The following is a 23,862-nucleotide window of genomic DNA, read 5'->3' as shown; positions in this document are numbered from 1 at the left end:
TTTGATAAAGCAACTGATCAATCATACATTTAAGAAGATTATCACTGAGTGGAAAAAGCAGTCTCAGGCTGATTCTGTGACTGTGAAAAAGAACAAGAACAAAGATAAGAACAAAGATGAGAATAAAAGCACACCTGTATGAAAGTGCATTCACTGCAGAAGATATGAACATACTGTTGACAGGTGTTTCATCTTACACTCTGATAAAAAGAAAAAGAAGGATGATAAGAAGAATGATAAGAAGAAAGAGAAGAAGAATGACTTGATAAGTTCTCAATCAGCAGCAAATGCAGCAATTACAAAGATTGAGTTCTATTTCTTTTTCACAGTCACTGGAAAACCATTCTCTAGATCTTGATATTTGAACACATGTGCAAGCCTGAATATGACAGATAAGCTTCATTCTTTTTCAAATATCAAACCTTTTAATGATAACATCTCTGTTGATTCTGTCACTGAGAGAACTGAGTTTGTCAAGAAGATTGAGACTGTCATCTTGAAGATTGAGAGTGATGATGTTAACTTGCAGAATGTTCACTATATTTCTAATATTACAGTTAATCTGCTCTCATTTGCAAAGCTTGAAGATCAGGGATTCTGATTTACATTGTCTTTCACTATTCTCTCATTTTTCATTTGCAGAGCTCTGAACAGTGTTATTTTTCATGCAGTTTGAACCACTCAGAACAACATATATAAGGTCAACAAGTGAGAGTTCAATGAGAATCTCAATCATCTGAATAGAGCAGTCAAGTATATTTCAATGATGTCTCATGAGTATAATTTTGACTGAAAAGTTGATCTTTCTGTGACTGCTGTCACTACTGTTAATAACATCGATTCTGCAGACGCGAAAACACAGAATACAAGAATATCAAAGACTCTTTTGAACTGGCACTGTGACCTCAGTCACATTCACACTGGTGCTATAATTGCTATGGTCAAGAATTCTCATACTGAAGTCACTATTAAAGATTCTAAGACTAAGTTCTTTTGTGAAGAATGTGTCAAGGCAGGTATGATACAAGATTATTTGAAAACACTGATGCCTAGATCTATTTGACTCATTGAGAAGGTTCATATTAACCTTGCAGGTGATGAATATACATTGAAAGACCTCTCTGATCACTTCTTAGAGTTCTGCTAGAAAATTAAATACTGAATGCTTATCATCTGTGATGCAACCCACTATCATTGAATATATTTTTTAAAGTCTAAGAATGAGACTGTTCAATACTTTGAGTTGTGACTCAGATTTATAAATAATCTCAGATATACAGCTCCTGCTTTTCTACAGACTGATATTAATAATGTTTTTCAATTCATATGTATGCACACAGTTATAAATTCATATAATATTAAATGAGAATCAACAGCATCACATTTATCACATTAAAATGATGTTTTTGAACATGAAATCTACACTATCATAAGATAAGTTAGAGCTGCTCTTTTAAAAGATAATCTTTCTAAGAAGTTCTGAACAGATGTTTTAGAGACAGTGATTACAATAATTAATAATACTCTCACATCTATAGTTCTTTACAACTCAAAATTTTGATCCTCTACTGCAGAGACTTCTGTGATTTCAAGTTCATATAAGATTTCTTAATGTGCACTTATGAATATCTCACTGAATGTGAGGCATTTTCACTGATTAAGTGTAGAGGTTTTTATTCACTTACATGAATCTCAGTGGCCTGTGAATAAGCTTTCTTCACATGCTGATTTCTATCATATCATTGAATTCAGTGACACATTGATATATTGTCTATGACATTTCAAATCTGATAAGATTATTGCCAGTAGTGATGTGAGATTTCTAATCACTGAAAAACCAGTTGTTACATCTGTGAAACTCATTAATCATATTGTTGAACTGAAGCCTGATATTCATCTGATTAATGATGAAGATGTTTCTGACATTGATGATCTGAATTCTACATGATTACAGCCCGCGAAATCACTGACTACTTATACTTCAAGCCTTATTACAGATAACCTTCTGAAGTTCTATAAGAATGTCATATCTCAGTCAGAGAAGATAGAAGATTATTGAAAGAAGTTCATACAATGCAAGATTACTAATCTGAAGAGATGCAATACATGAAGTTTGATCTCTAGATCTGATATTCTAAGAAATGAACTGATTACTTCAGACTGTTGAGTGTTTCTTAAGAAAGATAGACCTGTGAACTTGAATGCTGATTCTGATAATATTCTTAGAAAATTGTGTTGAGTGATTTGTGATAACTAACTTAAGAAGAATTCTAGAGAAGAGATCTATGCTTCTGTCATCACTGATACTGTCAATCATATTCTTTTTACAATAGCAGTACTATATGATTGAATACTCTGTTAAGTGAATATAGTAATGATATATCTGTATAAGTGCCTCACTAAGAAGATCTATATAAGATAATTCACTGAATTTAAGACAGGTTCACTGAAAATACTTGTCTGCATAATTGAGAGTAGTCTATACAGTCTGAACTCTGTAATAAAGATCTGATATGATTACTTAACAGCTCTATTGAGTAATCTTGAATTTACAGTCAGTATCTATAATTCAGCACTCTGATATCATATATTCAGATATCACCTCTATATGATAATCTACATTGATGATCTTAACATCATATCTGAAGTTTCTGAGAATGCTAATTAACTAGTGAGTATACTCAGTGAGAAATTGAAAGTCAAGAATCTACATCAGTCAATCAAGTATTTGAGTATGAAGATCAATTATTCAGATAAGAGAATTGATTTAATATATCATTAATATATTAAATATCTTGTTAAAGATTTCTATCTTGATAATACAGCTGTTATCAGAATATCAATGAAGAATGAATTCTGTATTGATGATTTCTCTATATCTGAGAAAGAGACTGATTTCACAATTCAATAATATTAATATAATGTGAGTTGTTTGCAATATCTTGCAGTTAAAACATGTTCTGATATCACTTACACTATCTTACTACTCACTCAATGAAATGTTGATTCAACATCTCAATGTTGAAAGACTTTATTACATGTTATACATTATTTGAAAGAAATCATGAATCTGAGTATTTTCTACAAACATGACCTGTATGAGAGGTTCATTTCTACTGATCTTTCCATTATCTCTGATTTCTCTGATGATTTCTATCTACTCTTCAGCTACTCAGATTTCAATTGAGTCAGCTCATTGAATAATAATAGAAAATCAACATTCAGCTACATTTTTAAGCTTGTAGACAGCCTGATTTCATGATGTTCAGTGAAGCAATCTTATATATCTCTGAGTTTCAATGAGACTGAATATATGACTCTTAGTAAGGCAGTCTGTGAAGCAACATGAATTCAGAATCTCATGATTAAGCTTGGCTTCATCACTACATCTTCAATACAGATTCTCACTGATAATAAGAATGTCATAGATCTCACAAAGATGGCAGCTATTACAGTCTGAAGCAAGCATATTGACACATGTTTTCATTTTTCATGTTGACAGTTGAATCAGAGAATCATTGATTTAGAATACATTCTCACTGCTCAGATGACAGCAGATGAACTCACTAAATCTCTAGACACTGTGACATTTGCATGATTCATGATTTTGCTAGGTCTTACAGGCATAAAAGTTGGGAATGTTTAATTTTACATTTGTATTTGGTTTTGACAGACTATCTTGGTGGTTTGAGTGTTTTTGTATGTGATTCTTGTTATCTCAAGGGGGGGTGTTGGCCCTTACGGCTGTTGCGGTTAGCGATCCCACTAGATCACGTGACCCACCACTATATTATGTTCTTGTAGATAGATCTATCAATACACAACCTTCAACTATCCTACAATAATTAACTTAACGTGACCGCAACCAGTTTATTATTAGATAAGTAATTATATCCAAACGAGGCAAACACGCCAAGGGACAACGTTCGGCTGATCGGGAGAGCCAAGCCAAGGCCGAACGCGGACGGGGGGGAACGGCTTGCGGAGGACGGGGATGAGATGGTGACGTTGTTATTGTTATTGTTGGGCAGATTTGGGTTCACTTCAGATCCTGATTATATAGGATTTATGTATAACTATACAGTTTCCAAATAAAGCTGTGGAAGAGTGTATTCAGTGCTGTGCTAGGTATGTAATGTACATGTAACATGTAACTACTGTACATACAGAAAAGTAGAAGAACGAGGTACAAGTACGGTAATGTTAACAAAATCACGAGATGAACCAAGCTCTACAACAATTCTATCAATGGTAATAAGTGAAGAGGAAATAATATCGAAAAACAATGGAAGAGTAGGAAAGAATAAAAATGAGGCAAAAATATATAAAAATAAAAAATAAAAATAAAAATCAGAAACGGTAACAAAGCCAAAACCAAAAAATCTATCCCAACCACCTACCTCATGCTTTATCCGGCCAGTAGGTCTTGATGATATCCTTCTTGTTCACCTTCCCCATCGCGTTCCGCTCGATACTATCCACAAGTTTCAGCACAGTCGGTATCTTGTACGGGGCCATCTCTTCTTTCAGTCGAGTACGCAGCGGGTTTAGTTCAAGCGTTGGAGTCTGTATGATATGAAAATGAAAGCGGGTTAGATTAGAATCAAATCCACAGGGGCCGTGGGCGCAAAAAAAAAAAAAAAAAAAAAAAAAAAAAACCTACCCCCTCCCGCTGCTTAACAACAGCCGCAACCCTCTGCCCCCATTCCTCGTCCGCAAGCCCCACAACCACAACCTCCTGAATCTCCTCCAACGCCAACATCTTCCGCTCCACCTCCAGCGCAGAAATCTTGTACCCACCAGACTTGATCAGATCAACCGACGCCCGCCCCTGGATGTAATACGCCCCGTTCGAATCCCGTTTCGCAACATCGCCGGTCTTGAACCACCCGTCGGCCGTAAATTCCTTCGCGGTGGCTTCCGGCCGTCGCCAGTATTCCAAAAACACGTTATCGCCCTTCACCTCAATCATTCCCGCTTCTTCCTCCTCCGCCCCCGTCGCCGCACCAACTACCTCCCCAGTTTCCCTATCGGTAAGCCGAACCTGCACACCCGATAACGGCCACCCGACACTACCATCAATCCTCGTCTCAACATCTAACCCACAGCTAATCCCCATCCCGATCTCCGTCATGCCATACCGCTCCAGTAGCACCTGGCCCGTGATCTCCGCAAACTTCGTCTTGATGGGCGTGGGCAGGGCCGCGGAGCCGCTGACGGCGAGTCGCAGCGCCTGCGCGCCCTGACGCGCATCCAGCTCCAGCTCCGTGGATCGGATGTGCGCATCGAAGTAATCCACGAGGCGCGAGTATACGGTTGGGACGGCGAAGAACATCGTCGACGATCCCTTATCGCACCACCGCTGCCAGACGACGGCGGGGTCGAATTTGGGGTGCATTTCCACCGTCGCGCCGGCGAGGAGGGTGGCTGTGAGCCCGTTTATGATCCCATGTACGTGATGTAAGGGTAGGATATGGATGAGGTGGTCGGTCGGGGTGTATTTCCATGCTTTGACTAGGCATTCTGATTGAAATATTATGTTCTTGTGGGTTGTCACGCAGCCTTTGGGATTTGAGGTTGTTCCGGAGGTGTATATCATCAATGCGCGTCTGGATTGGGGGAGGGAGGCGTGGAACGGGGGTAAGGACGTTCGAGATTCTGTGCTCCTCGCGACAAACGGGGTAAGGTTGAAAAAAGGGATATCGGGGCACGTTTCTTGGATTGCGGCTTTCATATAGTTAAACGAGGGATGGAGGATGATCAATGACGGGTCTGAGTCTGTAATGGTGTATATGATTTCCTTTGTAGGGTGAGTTGTACCTGTTATATATTTTGTTTTTTTTTTTTAAAAAAACTAGTTGTTAGTTTAGTTGTACATCTTCTAGGAAGAAAAATGTAAAATTACGAAACAGCAAAATTGAATATATCTCCTACACAATGGCACGCATACTCCGCCAGCAGCCCATACAGCCCATTGGCAGACGATATAGTCGTATCCAGCCGGTGTCAAAAACGCAATGCGTCGCTCCTCCAAATCCCCCGTCAACACCAGCTCCAGGGACTCTAGAACCTGCTTCTTGAGGGACGAGACGTCCACTAGGAGTTGGGCGTAAGTGAAGCTTTCACCCTTGGCAGTGTCCACAATCGCGATTTTGCGGGCATCTTTCTGCGCGTGGCTCCGCGCAGCCAGCAGGAGAGGTAGCGACGGAATTGAAGCCGATTTATCATTGTTATTATTATTAGCATCAGCAGTAGTAATATTATCATCACCCGTCTTGGATTGCTGCCGTCGACTTCGGATGAATTGGAGTGTGAAGTAGGGAACGGAGACCGCTGCGGCGGCCCAGAGAGTAACGAGAGCCCAATTGTGTTGACGGTCCCTGAAGGGACTGACCAGGGACATTCTCGTAGTCGTCGTCGTCGTCGTCGTCGTTGTAGTTATCGTTGTAGTTATCGTTGTAGTAGTAGCAGCAGTAGTTGTTGTTATTGCTGTTGTTGGTATCTGTCTCCGACTCGCGCTTCTTCACGGAAATGTAGGCACGAAGCTGACAGCAAGCTGACGCGCTTTCTGAAGCTTTGACGTCGGTATAGACGGGGGGGAAGCTTGCTATGAGGATACAGAGTGACAGGTAACTTGGAGACGGAAGCACATTCCCCTTCTTCTTTGTATGCGCCACAGGCTGGGGAACGGGGGAGGTGGAGGGGGTTGTGAGAGGGTGTTACGCAGCGTAGATTGGATTCAGGCATGACCCGGCATACAGCACAGACAGAGAGGATGCAGAATAACAAGAATAACAAGCAGAAGAAGAAGAAGAGGAAGAGGAAGAGGAAGAATAAGGAGAATAATAAGTGTGGAGAATCCATCTCTAGACTGACTCTTGGACAAGTGTGTATGTAGTAGTTAGTGTTTAGCCTCGGCTGTCAGTAATCAGACGCTCGGCGGAGCGGTATTTAACCAAGGGGAACGAGCGCGAGAGCTACAGCGTACATCGGAGTAACTATTTACACCTACCTACACACGCCCAGCACACTACCCGCTCCGAGACAGAAGCTCAATCCAGGGCTAACAACAGCTAACAGACTTACTTGCAAAAAAGGAGGATGATCTACCAACCCAACATGGCCAGTCACAGCCAAGAGCCCGATCCATACACCCTGCACCGCTAAGTTAGGGGGTTGGGTTAGATGGCTGTCTGGCTGAGCTTGACCTGGGCCGTGGCTTGGAGCGATCCCAACTCTCCCCAGCTCCCGCTCTGCAGTCAGCAATCACACGCGCGGATCAACAATATCGATATATCAAATCCTGCATGCCGCTTTTTAGCGACGCAACGGGACACAAAGAGCCAGCCTGCCAGCCCGTGATCTTCGCAGCCTAGATTTTAGCCCCAAACCCCCCCCCAGAAACCCCAGAAACAATGGTTTGGCTGGCAGGGCATATGCGCTCATGGAAAACAGCTGCTGTCGTCCGGAGCACATACTGCTTTTACCCCAGAATTGGCTGAATTGGCTGTGTTGGCCGTGTTGCGCGTGGTCGAGCCAGGCAAAACTCGGCGCTTTTGCCCTGATTTGTTCTTTTGCTGCTGCTGCTGGTGGCTTGTTTTGCCATGTTCGTGGAATAGATACTCAGGGATAGTTACTCACATGTCCTGTTTAGTCCTATAGGAGCCTCTGTTTGTCGCCTTTACTTATATAAATCTTTATATAGCTGCTGCAACCCCCTCCCCTCCCCCCCTCTTCCCAGATTATTCTCGCATTCTTGTTTGCTTCTTGATTCCCGTCTGGAGCCGGCAGTCTCTCTTAGCAAATCAATAAAAATAACCCCCAGCTCGCCTCCTGTTTGACATCCGCGTCCTTTAGTACATTTACATGTACATCCCTCGGCAGGCCAATGTTTGTTCCTCTGCTGGCCAGCGAAACATAAGCGAATTATCTATCTTCCCCACTCAATCATGGCCAACACCAAATATGACGAGAAGGACGCTGTTGTCTCCGCAGACACCAGCAAGGAGACAATGGACCACAACGAATCTTTCCCCGAGAAAGGCGTGGCTGTCAATCGCGACTATGCCGGTGCCGCTGAAAAGACAGATCCAGAGGAAATCCGTCTGGTCCGCAAGCTGGATTTTAGAATCATGGTCTATCTTCCTCTTTTCATATTCTTCTCTTAATAAGATATTCTTTCTTACTTGCATGAGAAAGCCCAGTGGCAGCTAACATATTTATCTATGTATCTGCAGCCAATGCTGGTCTTTATGTACTTCCTCAACTATATCGACCGCAACACGCTTGCCCAGGCACGCCTAGACGATCTCGAGAAGGAACTGGGCATGGAGGGCGAATACCAATTCAACACCACCATTTCCATCCTCTTCGTCGGCTACGTTCTCATGCAGATCCCCAGCAATATGCTGATTACCCGTGTCAGACCGAGTATCTATATGAGCTCGTGGATGGTTGTTTGGTCAATTGTGTCAGGTTCGTTTACATATAACTTAACTAGCAGTTTATTTTGGGAAAAAAAAAAAAAAAAAAAAAAAAAAAAAAAAAAAAAAAAAGCAATATTCGGATATTTACAAGTTCGAGATAATTTAGAAAAGAGACTAATTCCTCATCAGCTTGTACGGCCTTGGTCAAATCCTACTCTGGTATGGTGGTGTGCCGTTTCTTGCTTGGGGTAACTGAGGCACCAGTAAGTACAGATCCTATTCTCGGCAAACAAAACCACCGAGTTCTTTCTTGATCTAATGTTCGTATTTAGTTTTACCCGGGAGCGACATATCTTCTGGCCATATTTTATACTCGCAAAGGTTCATAAACATTCCTTCTTTCCTTGTATCAGGTTTTTTTACCTATTTTTCATAGACCGTTAGTACCTCCTCTAACGCCTGTGTGTTTGTAACAGAGGTTGCCGCTCGAATCGCCGTTTTATATTGCGCACAGATTCTTGCAACAGGATTTGCCGGTTTAATTGCTGCAGGTGTATTCAAGGGTCTGGATGACGCAAGAGGCATCTCGGGCTGGAGATGGTATGTTATCGCATATCGTATACCTCCAACCCTAGAAGCGATTCAGCTAAAATAACCACCCCCTTTTCTTTCCCCCCTCCTAGGCTATTCATTATCGAAGGATGCGCGACCACTGTAGTAGCACTAGGAGGCTTCTTCTTTTTACCAGATACCCCCAGCACGACCCGATGGCTCACCGCACGCGAACGTGAACTCGCGCACGATCGAGTCGAAAAGGACACAATGGGCGAGGGCAACTCACAGAAGATCCCTGTCATGGAAGGCCTGCGACAAGCGGCCAGGGACAAGCGCACATGGATCTTCTGCCTCATGCAGAATTTCCACCTGGCAGCCTGCTGCTTCAACAGCTTTTTCCCAACGTATGTTAACAACCCGGAACTCCCAACCTCCTAAATAAAACGAGCGAAAGTCAAATCTGAGCTGAAATGAACTCAGCTAACAAAAACAACACCACAACAAAGTGTCATCAAAACCCTCGGCTACCCCAAAACCGAAACCCTCCTCCTCACCTGCCCGCCCTTCATCTTCGCCGCCGCCGGCGCCATCTTCATGGGCTGGAGCTCCGGCCGCCACCACGAGCGCACCTGGCACATCACCGGCGGCCTCGGCGTGGCCATGGTCGGCTTCATCATCGCCTCGTCCACGCTCAACACCGCCGGCCGCTACATCGCCTGCTTCATCTTCCCCGTCGGCGCCTACTCGGTCAACTCGGTGATAATCGGCTGGGTGTCGTCGACGCTGTCGCAGACACGCGAGAAGCGGGCGGTGGTGCTTGCGATGCACAACGTTGCGGGCCAGATTGGGTACATCTACGGCGCATATGTGTGGCCGAATTACGATAAGCCGAGGTTTGCGATTGGGGCGATTGTGTGTGCGTGGTGGATGCGGACGTTGTTGAAGAGGGAGAATCGGAGGTTGAAGGAGGCGGCTGGGGGGGAGATTGTGAATTATTATGGGTATTGATTGAGGGGGAAGTGAAGGGGTGTTGTTTTGGGGGCGTTCCTTTCTTTATTATTATTATTATTATTATTATTATTTTTTTTTTTTCCATTCCATTTTTGTTCTTAAGTGGAATGTAACATTCTTTATTGATTGGAAGATTAAATATATGGGTTTTGGGGGTTGTAATGGCGTTGGTGTGACAACACTTAGTTCTAGGAGGTGGAAAGAAAAAAGGGGAGCACGCTGCTTGGCCCCCTATCTCGAAAAAAAGGAATATGGTTTATACAGCGCTACTGCACGCGGTGGATAACTAGATGGGCCATAGCATGTGGGAATGATATACGGAGTATAGTTGTCTACCCTAGGTAGGTAAAGACTTTGATCAATTCAGCGGATTATGCTGTAGGTAGTAGTAATACTCTTCCTTCAATCAAAAGCCGGTCTTGGATTTTGCTCTTGTCCTCTTGGCTATGGGTGTACTGTACTGTGTAAAATCGAGATTATCTTCACGGTCATGTTGGATGAACAGTTGATAATAACGTTACCAGACAAGCTTATTATTATTAAAGTCACCAAGATCATCTGGAACAGGGAGGAGTTTGTCGATAGGGACCTTTTTTAGGAACCATTAGAAGGTAATTTTCCCAGTGTGGGAGGCCTTTCAATATTTGGGCCTTTTTTTTAACATTTGCCGCTCTTTGTCTACCCGCCATCGAAGATCTTGATGGGTTCCATTTCGGTTTTTCCTTAGATAGTTACCTTTACCCTTCTCGAAATTTCGGAAAACGTATGAAGAGGATTGGTCTTTGAAAGTACCAGCCTGTATGAGAGACTGAAGGCTCAATATTTTCGATCTATTACATTACGAAGGTGAACTCTTGGCCCAAGAATTGTAAACAAGTAGGTTGACTAACTAACTTACATAGTAGTTACGGAGAGTATGTGGTGTCGGGGTATAAGTGGAATGGTATATCTGTTACAAATTTACCAGCCCCAAAATATTTAGGGGCAGTTTAGGGGCACAATGCCTAAGATTCCGCTGAGCGGCCAAGGGTGACACCCCTATCATTTGGGGCCGAATTGGGGCCTACCCAGTAAAGGGTCGGAATTGACTGAGCTTCCGGTACCAAGGCTCCGTATAGATTTCTAGCGCATGCAGGGGAGAGACCTTGGTTAAGCTGCACAACCCAACCTTCCTCCATACCATAACTACCATACCATACCTACAACTTGTCCACTTCCTTTCCTACGCCCATTCAGCTTATCGTCACATCCAATCAATCAAATCGGCATCAACAAGCCAATTTTTGTGCTGGGACATATGTCTCACTTGAGAGTATGAAAATCTTCGTAGGAATATGTGAACTTCGATGGAAACAATGTTGTTAAAGAGGGTATGGTATGGTATGTATTCACTAGTCTCTTTGTTTAAGGAATGAGGCTCCGCGCAAACTCCCATTATCCCACTCATGGATTTGACTCTGAGATATTTCACAGCCATTTCTCTCGAATGGAGAATTTCAATTCCTCATCACATCGCTGGAAAAACATACCTCCTCATCAATCAAATAAATAACCAGTTAGCACCAAACCGATCGAAGTACTCCGCCCAGTCCCCATCGTGTTGATCTTCGCGACTCCAAATCGCATCCAACACGCGCATGGCCTCCCGTATATTTACAGTCCAGCACTGGCGCCACATATGGTCTAATTTATCGCGAAACCATGCCCTCTGCTCTGGGCAGCGGCATTCTGCACCCGCTATGAACGTCGGCCACAGGATGCTCTTGAACAGCTCAGAGCTCGGAGGGATGAGTGAGATATGGGTTAGGACTGTGGTGACCTGTTCCGCAAAGAAGGTGCATTCCTCAGGTGAGGGGTGCAGGAGGATCCGGATTGCGTAAAGGGTGATTGTTATTTTATACGCTGAAGCAAGGTGTAATAGTGCGTCTGAGTCTGACAGTGGGCTATTGCTTTCCGCAGGTTCAGGAGGTCTCCAATATGACTCTTTTGAGAAATGGTGGTCAGGAAAGGGATACTCCGTGCCTGCGTACATGGAATGATAGACTTCTCGCGTCCAACGTTCAGGGTCAAAGGCATTAATCTGGGACAAAATTGTGGAGAGATTTACTTTCGGTCCGAGGGTTTGTGATGAGCTGCCCGCATGTCGCAGGGAGGAAATGTAGAGGATTATGTGCAGCAAAGAACCCGGACAACCAAGCCAAACCTCTTTTTCCGTGTCAGATAAAAGATTCGGTGAAGTTATGAGTTGTGACGATACCGGTTCAGACCAACTCCCAGACGGAGTAAGTGTGGATCCCATGATGTCGAAGCTAAAAAACAAAGCGTGTTAGGTATAAACACTATCTTTACTGACCAAGGGCGAGAAAAAATATAGCATGCTAGAAAGGGTCTGTGTGCAATTTATACGCACGTCATACAGCTTCCTGCTAGGAACGTATTAAAGCTATCATACGCTGCACAAGGCACTCGTGGTGACCCATCCTCGTCTATCTCCCCAAGTGGGCTGAAACGACTCTGGAGCAACCTCTTAGCACCTTCGACATGCAGTTTCCACGTCCCCCGGCCTGATTCCACCATGTCAAGAACCATAAGGAGAAGTGAAGTAGCAATGGATGTATCCTGCCCTCGGGTTTCGGGATTCGACAAATTTTGCTCTAGCTGACTAAGTGCTCGATGCTTCAGAAGTAATAGATGTTGATAAGTAACTCGTACTTTTGCATTGGGCGAGCGTGCAAACTGTTCGCCATCCTCTAACGACCGCGCTTTACTTTTCAAGTAGTGGTTGTCAAGTGGATGTTGGTCCGAGTAATGAAGAACATGCAGGTGGTGGCACGCGCCTATTGCAGCCATTGCAGCGCACACACCCGAAGAAACATTAACCATCTGAATAAGACGGCGATAGGGGTTTTTGTGAGGGACTTCGAAAAGTACCATCAGTTTACAAAACTTGCGATCAACTTCTAGATTTGTTAGCAAAAACATGTCTGCGAAAATCGCCAATCCAACGCAACGATGATGACTCACAATATGTGAGATAGTATCGCGATATTTTGTCCAAGCCTTGAAAAATAGGATCTATCAGGGTCAGCGGGATATGGGAATAGCATTCAATTTGGTCTTTCCTGCGCTGATCACTCGAATCCCATTCTGACAATGCCATGTCTGCTTTCTGGCATTCTTCCGGGCCATTGGCGCCTCTGACTGACGACAGCGGCCATGACTCAAAGGATCCCGGATTGCCCGGCAGTACCTCGGATGCATCGTGGGCGGGACCGAAACAGCAACTGCCAAAGGGGAAAGATTCTGCAGAATTGTGCTCCTCTGGCCCAGCAATGCCATTCACTAAGGTAGCTTGCGAGGACTTGTTCGCCGTGATATCGTCAAATGTCAATCCCATCATCTTTCCCCGGCTGGCAACACCATGCACCCAAGTCAGTGGTTTCTTATACCCCAAACATGCCTTCTGCGCCTTATCGCATTTTCGACAAGTTGGAATCAGCCGGTCGCATGTTACACGCCGGCGCCGACAGGTATAGCATGGACTGCTCGAAAAGGCTTGGCTGACAGCTGGATCCTGGAGCGGCGAGGGGGTCCAAGCTGTCGTGCCTAGAGAAAGCATGCTCCTTCTCCCAAGAGCGCCTCTGCAATCGACATCATTCCCACCCATCAAACTAATGTGTCACTAACATTTACCAGCTTAATATCGAAATGGAAGGAGTTGGGAGAAATAAATCCAAACCCGTCCACGAGGAGATCAGATCAAGTTATGATGAATCGGCTAATTAGAAGTTAGTTATCTCGCCACTGCAATCTGGCCCACGGTAGTAGCTGGTCAGAATTAGGGCTGTGTCTTGGCTGCCTCCGTGGGTTTAGCCTCACGTCACGTCGCTGTCGAAGGTTTTAGTTTCTCGGCGTGGAAATGTTCTCGGCAATCTATCAGAAAAGGCCCGGGCTTGGCATCAAAAACCTTGGTCGCAAGTCCTCCGCTTGGCTTCCTTTCTCGGTAAAAACCAATTCGATGAAGTTAGGTTTGGCCCACTCAAGAGTTTGGAGTCGGGTGGCTTTGGTTTGTAATTTTTATTCTTGTCCCCTTCTTCGGCGTATTCTTTGCAATGTCATATACAAGACCGTTTTCGGTACCTCAAGCAAAATGGAGGTTTCAACCATCTCTCAGTCGCACTGGTATATATTTCATGACGAGTACACAGTCTGGTCCTCAGCTCTACAGTCATGCCGCTGACAGTGCCGGTACTGTCTCGTGTTCCAACTCATGGCGAACGTGTTCGCTATGCCACCGAGCACCGAAATGATTCGCAACCCCAAGTGCATCCAACCCAGCAGGATGAGCAAACTTTGGCTGATTTACACCGGACGTTAACTGAGTTCTCTGAAACGGAACACACTGAATATCCTGAACCCCATTCATCCCTTGACAGATACTTTAGAGAACGCAGTGTGAAATCTGTGGGCAGCGAGCCGATTGGTCGGCTCGGAGTGTGTTTCAAGAACGTGTCGACTTGGGGGGTGCGGAACGAGCATGCGCAGGTGAAGACGTTAGCACACGCAATTTGGAGGACATGCACCTTTCAAGACGTCTATGAGTGGACAATCAAACGGTGGATTGCTCCTCCAAAGCTACAAGATGGAAGACCTCTGATCAACGATTTTTCCGGGGTGGTGCGCAGTGGAGAAATTATGTTGTGTGTATTTCCCTCCTCTTCTGAACCTTGACTAGAACCAAGCATTGACATTTCCCCCCCGTTCAAGGGTACTGGGACGTCCGGGTGCCGGGTGTTCGACGTTTTTGCGAACCATAGCAAATCATCACTCCTCGTTCTTAGGCGTGACTGGATCGCTTGACTATTCCGGGCTCAAACCAGAGGATATTTCGAAACATTTCAGGGGCGAAGTCGCCTATATCCCGGAAGAGGATATTCACTTTCCCACATTAACTGTGCGCCAGACGTTGGAATTTGCCTTGGAGAGTAAGACTCCAAAACGATTAAGGCATAGGATCTCGGAGATGCTGGAGTTGTATGGTCGAGTTTTTGGTATATCTCACGTTATGGGGACACTTGTTGGAAATGAGTATATTCGTGGTATTTCCGGCGGCGAACGGAAACGCCTGTCAATTATCGAATCTTTGGCCACCGATTCGGCAGTAGCTGCGTGGGACAATTCTACTCGTGGCTTGGATGCTGCCGCTGCAGTCGATTACGCTCGAAGCCTTCGAATCATGACGGACACTTGTGGTAAGGCGACCATTGTGACGCTTTACCAGGCATCCGACGCCGTTTACAACTTTGCGGACAAAGTTATGATTATCGACCAAGGCCGGATGCTATACCAGGGCCCTGCGAACAAAGCGAAATCTTACTTCGAGGACTTGGGCTATAAGTGCCATCCCAGACAAACCATCACGGATTTCCTGACTGGCATAACATCGGCCGAAACGCGATCTTTCCGGGACGGGTACGAGAAGCGAGCTCCGAAAGGGGCAATTGAGCTAGAAAAGGCGTTCAAGGAAAGCGAATATTTCAAAGCCGTTCAGCAGGATATCCAAAATTACGAAACCGACCTTACTCGAATTCAACAAACCTGCGGATCCGATTGCAGGGAAAGCTTTACAGCCTTTGCCAAACAAAAGAAATCCCGTTTTGTTTCCGCCAAGTCAGTTTACAACACATCGCTGGTAAAACAAGTTGTGGTGTGTACGAAACGACAGTGGTGGCTCCTTAAGGGATATCCTGCACATCTGTACATGAAACTGGCCAGCTCAATTGTGCTAGGACTTTTGATCTCGTCACTATTCTACGACCTTCCAGCAAATATTCAGGGTGCTTTTTCCCGGGGAGGCTTCATCTTTTATGCTATTCTCACCCTGCCATGGATTCAACTAGCTGAACTTGAGGACTCAATCCGAGGTCGCGATATCATTAGCCGTCAGAAAAGGTTCGCTTTTGTGAGGCCAAGCGCGGTTGCGTTTGCCCGTACTTTGTTCGACTTCGTCACAGTCTTCATTATGACGGTTGTATTTTCTATAGTCGTCTATTTTATTGCTGGTTTGAAAATGGAGGCGAGTCACTTTTCTACCAAGAAACTCCTAACTCTCAATGGCATCGTTGTGTTGCTAACCAATGATGTGTGTGTAGGCTAGTGCTTTCTTCATATTCTTCCTCATCTCATACCTCCATACTATCTGTTACACTTCACAATTCCGGTTATTTGCCTCTTTCTCCAGTTTCGAAGTTGCTCTGCGATACTGTAGCGTGGGATTCTTGATTGCCATTACCTACAGCGGCTATCTGCTCCCTCTAAACCGACTTATTTCTCAAGTGCCTTGGGTTGGATGGATCGCGGTAAGTAAAACAAATATGTGCTCCAACTCATTTCCTGCTAACTATCTTCATAGTATACCACGCCCGCCCTTTTTGCATTCGAAGCATGCATGGCCAATGAGTTTCATAATCTAGAACTTAAATGCGAGCCTGGAACGATTATCCCTTCAGGTCCTGATTACACAGATACGTTATACCAAACTTGCGCGGGCCCAGGGAATATACCGGGACAGCTAACAATTAGTGGTGACACATTCCTAGCCAGCAAATATGGTTTCTATTATCATAATGTGTGGAGGAACTTTGGCATTTTGATTCTGTTTACCGTCGCTTTTACCGCTCTAAACGCCTGGCTTTGCGAGACTGTTGAGTGGGATGACGGTTCTGCTGGTGCTGTTACATATAACAGGAAGAGAAATAGTCAACGCGGCGCGGTAGGTCACGATGAGGAAAACAAGGCATTCGATGTTGACCACAAAGTACCTCCAGCGACGACAAACTTGGGCACTACTAGCACTTCCGATCAAATTGCAAAGACGCAATCAGCATTCGCATGGCGAAATTTGAAGTATACAGTCCGACAAGGCGACTCGGAGAAGGTTCTGTTGAATAACGCCTCTGGATACTGCAGACCTGGGTCGCTAACTGCACTAGTTGGCTCGTCTGGTGCTGGTAAATCAACATGTAAGCAACACACACACTCCAGGCATTTGGTTTTAGGCAGCTAACATGGTCTCCCCGAAATAGTGTTAACCACCCTGACTCAGCGTCAAAACGCCGGTACGGTGACTGGCGATATAATGATAAATGGCCACACCCCAGATGTCAGCTTTCGTCGAAAAATTGGGTATTGTCAGCAGATGGATATCCAGGACAAGACAAGTACCATCCGAGAAGCGTTCGAATTTTCTGCTTTGCTGCGTCAGGGAGCCGAAATACCACGCAAGGAAAAGCTTGCTTATGTAGACACGGTATTGCAGACTCTGGAACTAGTAGAGCTGCAAGATGCTGTGATAGGCTCGCTTCCCATAGAGCAGAAGAGAAGGACAACTATTGGTGTTGAGCTTTGCGCCAAACCAAACCATCTTCTGTTTCTAGATGAACCTACTAGCGTAAGTAGTTCCCCTTGCCCTTCTATCATTTGAAACGCCGCAAATAACACTTGCAAACAACAGGGTCTCGATAGTGAAGGTGCTTTTAGCATCGTTGTATTGTTGAGGAAGCTCGCAGATGCAGGCCTTGCTATTGTTTGCACTATCCACCAAGCAAGTCATCAGCAGATTGAAGTCGTACGTTCTCTCCCACTATCCCCCATCGTCCTTGTGCTTTGGCTAAACAAAACTATAGTTTGATCGAGTTCTTGCGCTCAACCCCGGAGGCAATGTCTATTACTTCGGTGAGGTTGGACCTGCTGGGAAAGCTATTTGCGATTATTTTGAGCGTTACGGTATTGCTATTGAAGACGGAAAGAATGTTGCTGATCTATTAATCGAAGTTGGCGTCGGAGTATGTAAAGCGAAGGGGAAAGATATAGACTGGAACGAGGTATGGAAAGCGTCTCCTGAGGCGTCCGAAGTCCAGGAGGAAGTCGACGCCATTTGCAGCTACAAAAATGAAGGGGATGGTTTCGGCCAAATAAGCGACAAGAAGGAATTCGCCGCCTCGACATGGGATCAAACTGTCCAGCTCACCAAGCGTACGAGTCGACATTACTGGCGGTCTCCTGAATACACCTATTCAAAGCTTTATGCGTCTACCATCCACGCTTTACTCAACGGTCTCACCTACCTCCAAATCGGAAACAGCGAGACAGACATGCAATCGCGAGCTTTCTCCTGTTTCTTGATCCTCATGCTTGTCCCCGAGTTTGTCAACGGAACCTCGATGAAGTTCATCGAAAGTCGCGATATGTGGGAAGAACGCGAATATCCTAGCAGGATATACGGATGGTTTAGTTTCACTACCGCTCAAATCTTATCTGAGATACCGTATTCATTTGTCGGAGGAACTATTTTTTACCTCATCTTCTATTACTCCGTGGGACTCCCTCTTGGTGCTTCTGCCGGATATACATATCTCATGGTTATCTTTTTCCATCTTTTCTCAACGTCTTGGGGCCAATGGATTGCTGCAATGAGGTTCGTGTTCCCAACTAATATGAAACCGTTTGTAATAAAATCATGCAAGGGGAAGAAGCCATACTAACAACTTCTCCAGTACCGACGCTGTCATGGCTGCCAACCTTATGCCCTTTTTCCTTGTCATGTGCGAGTTGTTCAATGGTGTACTGCAGCCTCAAGACGAGATGCCGGTTTTCTGGGCCTACACCATGTATTACTTGACGCCATTTACCTACTGGATTGGAGGTATTCTTTCTATGATCATGAAGGGTGCCGAGGTTACCTGCGACGCAAGCGAGTTGATTACTTTCCACGCTCCCTCAAACCAAACTTGCGGGCAGTATGCTGGCGAATGGATATCTACTGCTCTGGGATACCTGGCTAATCCTGATGGGAAGGGAGATTGCCAGTATTGTTCCTATAAATATGGTGATGAGGTTAATAGCTACTTTCCCCCCACCTTTTTTTTGGCCCTCTCTTTAAGTACTTTCATCCCACAAACGCCATGGAGCTAACCTTAATAATTAATGATTCAGTACCTGGCCGAAAATAACATATCGGCATCCAAGGGCTGGCCATACCTAGGCATCTTCATCGGTTTCATGATCGCTAATTACTTCATCGTGTATCTGCTGGTCTACATCTTTTCCGTGATAAAACCATTCAAGAGGTTTAAAAGTTGAGCGGTTGAACCACAATCGTTACACCTCCGCGTGCGGGTCTGCTCGGTGCACGCATCCCAACCGCAACACTACCAGGGCATGTCCATATACATTCATCAGCGCCATGACCTGCTAGGAAACCATAGTTTTTGGCTCAGCCAGAATGCTTTTAGGTCCCTACCCGGTACTATTCGGTATATCCATTGGAAGCTTGGAAGCCAAAATCCTCCGCAAGCTCGCCCCACCTTAAGCGATTGATTTCTTGCTCATATCGCTTCACATTTGGTACGTGGTGGTAGGGAAAGTTAGGCTATGCCCTCTGACAAAGAATTTCAAAATTCCCGGTGTGTACACATACATAGGGGTATAGACCGATAGATAGATAGGTAGATAGATAGATAGATAGATAGATAGATAGATATCAAAGCATCATGTCGTCGTACATACGCCAGAAGTGTCATCGTAACGGTTTCCCCTCCTCCTTTTGTTTCGTGCCACAGAATAAAATAAGTATTGTTGCCCATCCTTCCCTAGGTCGCCGCAAGGCCAGCTAGGGGCGAGGAGTTAAGAGGTGAGGAATTCCCTAGACTTTCAAATCGATAGAGAGTCCAGTGTTAATTTTTTTTTTTTTTTTTTTTTTTAAAAAAAAAAAGAAAAGAAAAGAAAAGAAAAAGAAAAAGAAAAAGAAAACCTCAAAATTTGGCAAAAAAGTAAGAAATGCAAACGCTTAATAAGGTTAAAAAGGGCGGTCTATAATAAGCAGTAAATAAATAAGGAGATTTGGAACCCAAAACATGTATATCTAGATGTATATATCCTCCAACAACATCGCTAAAGCAAACAAGGAAGGAAACGGAAAAAATGCCAAGAGCTCAAAAAATGTACAAAGATTGGAGATAATTCTCAATTAGCTAAAACTCCAAGTACAATCCAGCTTCCAGCATCCAGCGCCCTCAAAAATACCAAATCCCAAAATCAAACCAAAAAAAAACATAACAAAAGGAGAACGAAAAGAACTCAACCGGACGACCCAACTCTAGCCCTCTTCCTCGCCCCGTTCCTAGCCCCACTCCCACCCGCATCTCCACCACCATCCCCAAGTCCAACTGGCTCCGCACTTGAAATATCCAGCATAGGAAACGAAGCACTATTATTACCACCATCCCCACCATCCCCCGCCTCAGACACATGCATAATCGATGGCAAGTTGAAGACAGGGTCATCCCAGACCTGCCGCATCGAGTGCTGGCGCTGATGAGGGTGAGGGTGTGGGTGCTGGTGCTGGTGCGGATGCTGGGAATGTTGTGTGTGTGGCTGATGTTGATGATGTGCCGGGGGTGTTAAGCCAGAAGCGATTTGCTGGTTGTTGTTGGTGCCGTTGTCGGGAGCAGCGGATGGGGGGAAGGCATCGGAGATGCGGTCGTAAGGGTGGGAGAAAGGGCTGGAAAAGTCGATGTTGAAGGTGTTTATAAAGGACGGGGAGGTGGCGGACATGGCTAGGCGGGATAGGCCGGGGGATTGCATGTCTGTTTGTGGATGTGGGGGTGGTGGTTGTGGGTGCGGTTGTGAAGAGTTTTGCATTTGGGTATCTGGGGTAGGTAAGTTGTTTGGGGACGGATGTCCGTATATTGAATGTTGTGGGAACTGGGGGAAATGCGCAGGAGGAGTGGGAACGGGGGGTGATTGGTTTGAGGACGACGGTGTATGTGTGATATCCACTGATTGCTGCTGAAGCTGCTGTTGTAAAACAGGTGGAGGTGGTTGGTGCCATGTTTCGCGCTGGTCGGTTTTCATTGTATTGGACTCTGAGATTTGACAATCCGAAAACGCCGCTGATATATATCGTAAATTATCGGACCGAACTTTCTCCCCATCTCGACCAGCTGCCACAAGTGCATCGAGAAGATCGACGCACGCTGACAGCGATGCTTTTGCGTCATCACTGGATTTCGTGGATAGTTCAAACTTCTGATTCTCGTTTTGAAATCCATGTATGCCGAATAGAGAGAGCAACCCGCATGTCCACAAAGTATAAACATGTGAACCGGGATTGACATCGAACACGAGTAAACATCGCCGGGAACGAGAATTCAAAAATGTCAGTTCTTTAGCGACGTCCATGCATATCATGAGCGAGGTGCGATACTGTGGTTGCGATGGAAAGAAAGAGAGTGCAACACGGTGCGCGGAAAGTCGAGTGTACAGGTAGGATATATGTAAGAAGGCAATTGATGGCTCGATAAGCGTAAGAACTCCATCTGCCGACAGTGGTGGTTGTGTAAAAGCGTCTGGGCCTAGCTGAAGGTGATCTGGAAGGGTATGGATCCACTGGTCAAGCAATCTATCGATCATCTTGATTTTGGTGACCGTTTGTCTCCTATCGGTTGTAGTGTACAGGATTTCGAGAGTATTGGAAAGAATGCGAACAACTTTGATCAGCGAGACGAACGTTAGCATCCCAGTAGGCTCGCCTGGTAGGGAAAGCAAGTAGCCACTTGTGTTGACGAAATCGTCGTCAACATCCGAAGGTAGTTCGACATCGATATCTTGATCGCGAAAGGACTTTGGCAGTCCATGAATAGCGGAGACAAAGCTATACATATTTTGTTTCAAATTAGATATGTTCAATGACCACCACTAGAAATAGATAAAGAGAAGCCTAACTCACTTGTCAAGCATATAGCACACCCAGAAGGCCCTCTTCCTTAATTCCGTCTCCAATGGACCAAACTGAAATCGCCTTGTATGTCGGTGCAGACCCAGCTCAAGCGCTAGGCGAGTCATACTCCCAGTCATTTGAAACGCCAAGCTGCGCTTTCCAGTGTATAAAAACCACAAAGTCTGCAGTTCCTGATACTGCAAGGTGGTAAGATCATTTAGTGCTAGAATATCATTATGGTATTTAGATGAATGGCTGTAATACTCCATATCCTCCTGATTGCTCCTGACAGTGGGCTTTCCACCACCAGCATCACCCGTGAGGAAAAGATGACGGCAACCAAGGGCTAGCATTAGATAGAAAATCCCTCGAACAGAGCGTTCACATTCAGAGCTAGGGCTGTCATAGAGATGATTTATGGAATTCGTGAAAGATGGGCGATGCAGAATGGGGAAAATGTGTCTCCAAGCATCGAACCAGACATCAATGTACCGCTCAGCAGTTTCACGGGGAGGTAGCGGAGCCAAAGTCGCCGCAGAGTCAACAGCATGAAGAACGGGATACTCGGTCGACTGATCATCCACATCGACCCTAAGCAAGGAATCCCCAATTTTCTTCGCAGCGTGGTTGGGGATGTTGGCAAAACATTGCTCAGCGGTTCCTATAAAGAATACCCCAGATGAAGATCCCATAAAACGACCTATCCCTCTTCGATCAAGGTTCATGCGCCCGACTTCCCGAGAAAGAGGCTCGTCTGTTGCTGGTCTTGGGCCAAGCTTTGGTACACTCTCAGGGCGATTGGCTGTTGTCGATTGCCAGGGAGTAGAAGCTGCACCAGAAGCTTCCAATTCCTTAATGCGTTTATCTTTATTGTCATTGCCCACGCGTAGCTTATGGACCTCCGCTTCCAACTGCCGCAGACGTTCTTCAATGGATTCGGTATAGCTACGGTGCCAATCGTCATCACCATTTAGCCCCAGTTCCGTTCCCCGCTGTAATTGATGTCATGGTCTCCGCGCGTACATACCTTCTTGGGTAGGACTTGCGATTGAGTTTGACCGTAGTGAGGCACTCGAGGCCCGCCGTTTTGCACCTCCCACACTGTATCACAAGGGCGGGGCGTAAATGAATGCACGAAAGAGGGCCATTGAATAGGAATGAATGAAGTAGATAGTTATACATACAGTCGGAACCGTGCCATCGCATCGAACCTAAAAAGCCAAATGAACGACCATTTCACGTGTCAGCGATAGTGTTTTCTGCCGCGCCCAATGCATTCCATCCAACTGCGTTGCATCCCAAGTTCATCCACTTTCAAGATCAAACCCCCATCCAATCCAAACCTAACAAAACCCACCTTCTTAAACCGACACCGATCGCAAGCCTGAATCGCCCTCCCCGTAGAAGTCAGCGCTGGCAGGTCCACGGCTTGCTGTCGACCCAGCGAATGATTGTGATCGCGCTCATCAACTTCGCCATTGGCATTGGCACTGGCATGAGCTGATTCCTCCGCCATGCTGTGTGTGTCTTTCACATATAGCGACAACAAACAACAATGATATTACGTAGTTATCGTAGTTATCGTGGTCTTCCTCTGCGAGCGACAGGCACGAGAGCATAGCAGTATAGGCGGACAGGAAGTACTCGTGGATACTGCTGGTGGCGGTGGTAATGGATGCATCTTTTCTAAAACCTTGACTAGGGGCGGTGGTCGTCTTGCGCCGCTAGGATTGCCCGCATTATTTCTCTAGAGTGTGTCTGTGTGCTCTGTTTCCCTCAGTGTGCTCTCTTTCCGCACACCTTCGGATGGAACCTGGGAGGCGTGAGGTTCGTCAAACTTCACGGAAAGTTAGGTTTGGGATTGGCAGTCTGCATTTGGTTTAGTGCAACCGTTTGTGGGGAGGATAAGCGCGGGTGTGGAGTCGGGTGCACAGTTACCCCGGATTCCAGCCGCAACTTACCACAGTTTGGCTACAGGATGTTTGTGCTTTAATCTAGCTGGTAAAATCAAATTGGTATTGTTGATCACTAGTACGGCTGGTTCATCAAGTCATAAATAAATACCCTTGAGGGGTTGTCTCAATGAGAATA

At 45.3% G+C, this 23,862-nt stretch overlaps 5 protein-coding genes across 5 annotated transcripts; 2 read left to right on the top strand and 3 right to left on the bottom strand.

Annotated features, from left to right (window-relative positions):
- Window positions 1-4,017: 4,017 nt before the first annotated feature.
- BDBG_00691 (peroxisomal AMP binding enzyme) lies at window positions 4,018-6,973 on the bottom strand. Its single transcript, XM_031719993.1, has 3 exons — window positions 5,935-6,973; window positions 4,664-5,820; window positions 4,018-4,566 (listed from the first exon to the last, which is right to left on the bottom strand). The coding sequence occupies exons 1-3, from the start codon at window positions 6,401-6,403 to the stop codon at window positions 4,402-4,404; spliced, it is 1,791 nt and encodes a 596-aa protein (XP_031575961.1). The 5' UTR covers window positions 6,404-6,973; the 3' UTR covers window positions 4,018-4,401.
- A 976-nt stretch (window positions 6,974-7,949) lies between these two features.
- On the top strand, window positions 7,950-9,989 carry BDBG_00690 (uncharacterized protein; the record flags this gene model as incomplete). Its single annotated transcript, XM_031719992.1, has 7 exons — window positions 7,950-8,135; window positions 8,238-8,475; window positions 8,616-8,689; window positions 8,759-8,807; window positions 8,903-9,026; window positions 9,110-9,385; window positions 9,488-9,989. The coding sequence occupies 7 exons, from the start codon at window positions 7,950-7,952 to the stop codon at window positions 9,987-9,989; spliced, it is 1,449 nt and encodes a 482-aa protein (XP_031575960.1).
- A 507-nt stretch (window positions 9,990-10,496) lies between these two features.
- On the bottom strand, window positions 10,497-13,858 carry BDBG_00689 (C6 finger domain-containing protein Acr-2). The gene is made up of 3 exons (XM_002629397.2): window positions 13,017-13,858; window positions 12,403-12,949; window positions 10,497-12,301 (listed from the first exon to the last, which is right to left on the bottom strand). The coding sequence occupies exons 1-3, from the start codon at window positions 13,657-13,659 to the stop codon at window positions 11,533-11,535; spliced, it is 1,959 nt and encodes a 652-aa protein (XP_002629443.1). The 5' UTR covers window positions 13,660-13,858; the 3' UTR covers window positions 10,497-11,532.
- On the top strand, window positions 11,163-19,630 carry BDBG_00688 (ATPase). The gene is made up of 11 exons (XM_031719991.1): window positions 11,163-11,372; window positions 11,466-12,274; window positions 12,367-14,692; window positions 14,760-16,068; window positions 16,145-16,351; window positions 16,405-17,014; window positions 17,078-17,442; window positions 17,506-17,619; window positions 17,678-18,468; window positions 18,548-18,887; window positions 18,987-19,630. The coding sequence occupies exons 3-11, from the start codon at window positions 14,223-14,225 to the stop codon at window positions 19,131-19,133; spliced, it is 4,353 nt and encodes a 1,450-aa protein (XP_031575959.1). The 5' UTR covers window positions 11,163-11,372; window positions 11,466-12,274; window positions 12,367-14,222; the 3' UTR covers window positions 19,134-19,630.
- Window positions 19,446-23,606, bottom strand: BDBG_00687 (transcriptional activator protein). Its single transcript, XM_031719990.1, has 5 exons — window positions 23,129-23,606; window positions 22,956-22,982; window positions 22,799-22,872; window positions 21,781-22,716; window positions 19,446-21,705 (listed from the first exon to the last, which is right to left on the bottom strand). The coding sequence occupies exons 1-5, from the start codon at window positions 23,285-23,287 to the stop codon at window positions 20,130-20,132; spliced, it is 2,772 nt and encodes a 923-aa protein (XP_031575958.1). The 5' UTR covers window positions 23,288-23,606; the 3' UTR covers window positions 19,446-20,129.
- Window positions 23,607-23,862: the final 256 nt, after the last annotated feature.

The sequence above is a fragment of the Blastomyces gilchristii genome (assembly GCF_000003855.2).
Source record: "Blastomyces gilchristii SLH14081 genomic scaffold supercont1.1, whole genome shotgun sequence".
NCBI lineage: Eukaryota > Fungi > Ascomycota > Eurotiomycetes > Onygenales > Ajellomycetaceae > Blastomyces > Blastomyces gilchristii.
This window is presented reverse-complemented; position numbering and strand designations above follow the sequence as displayed.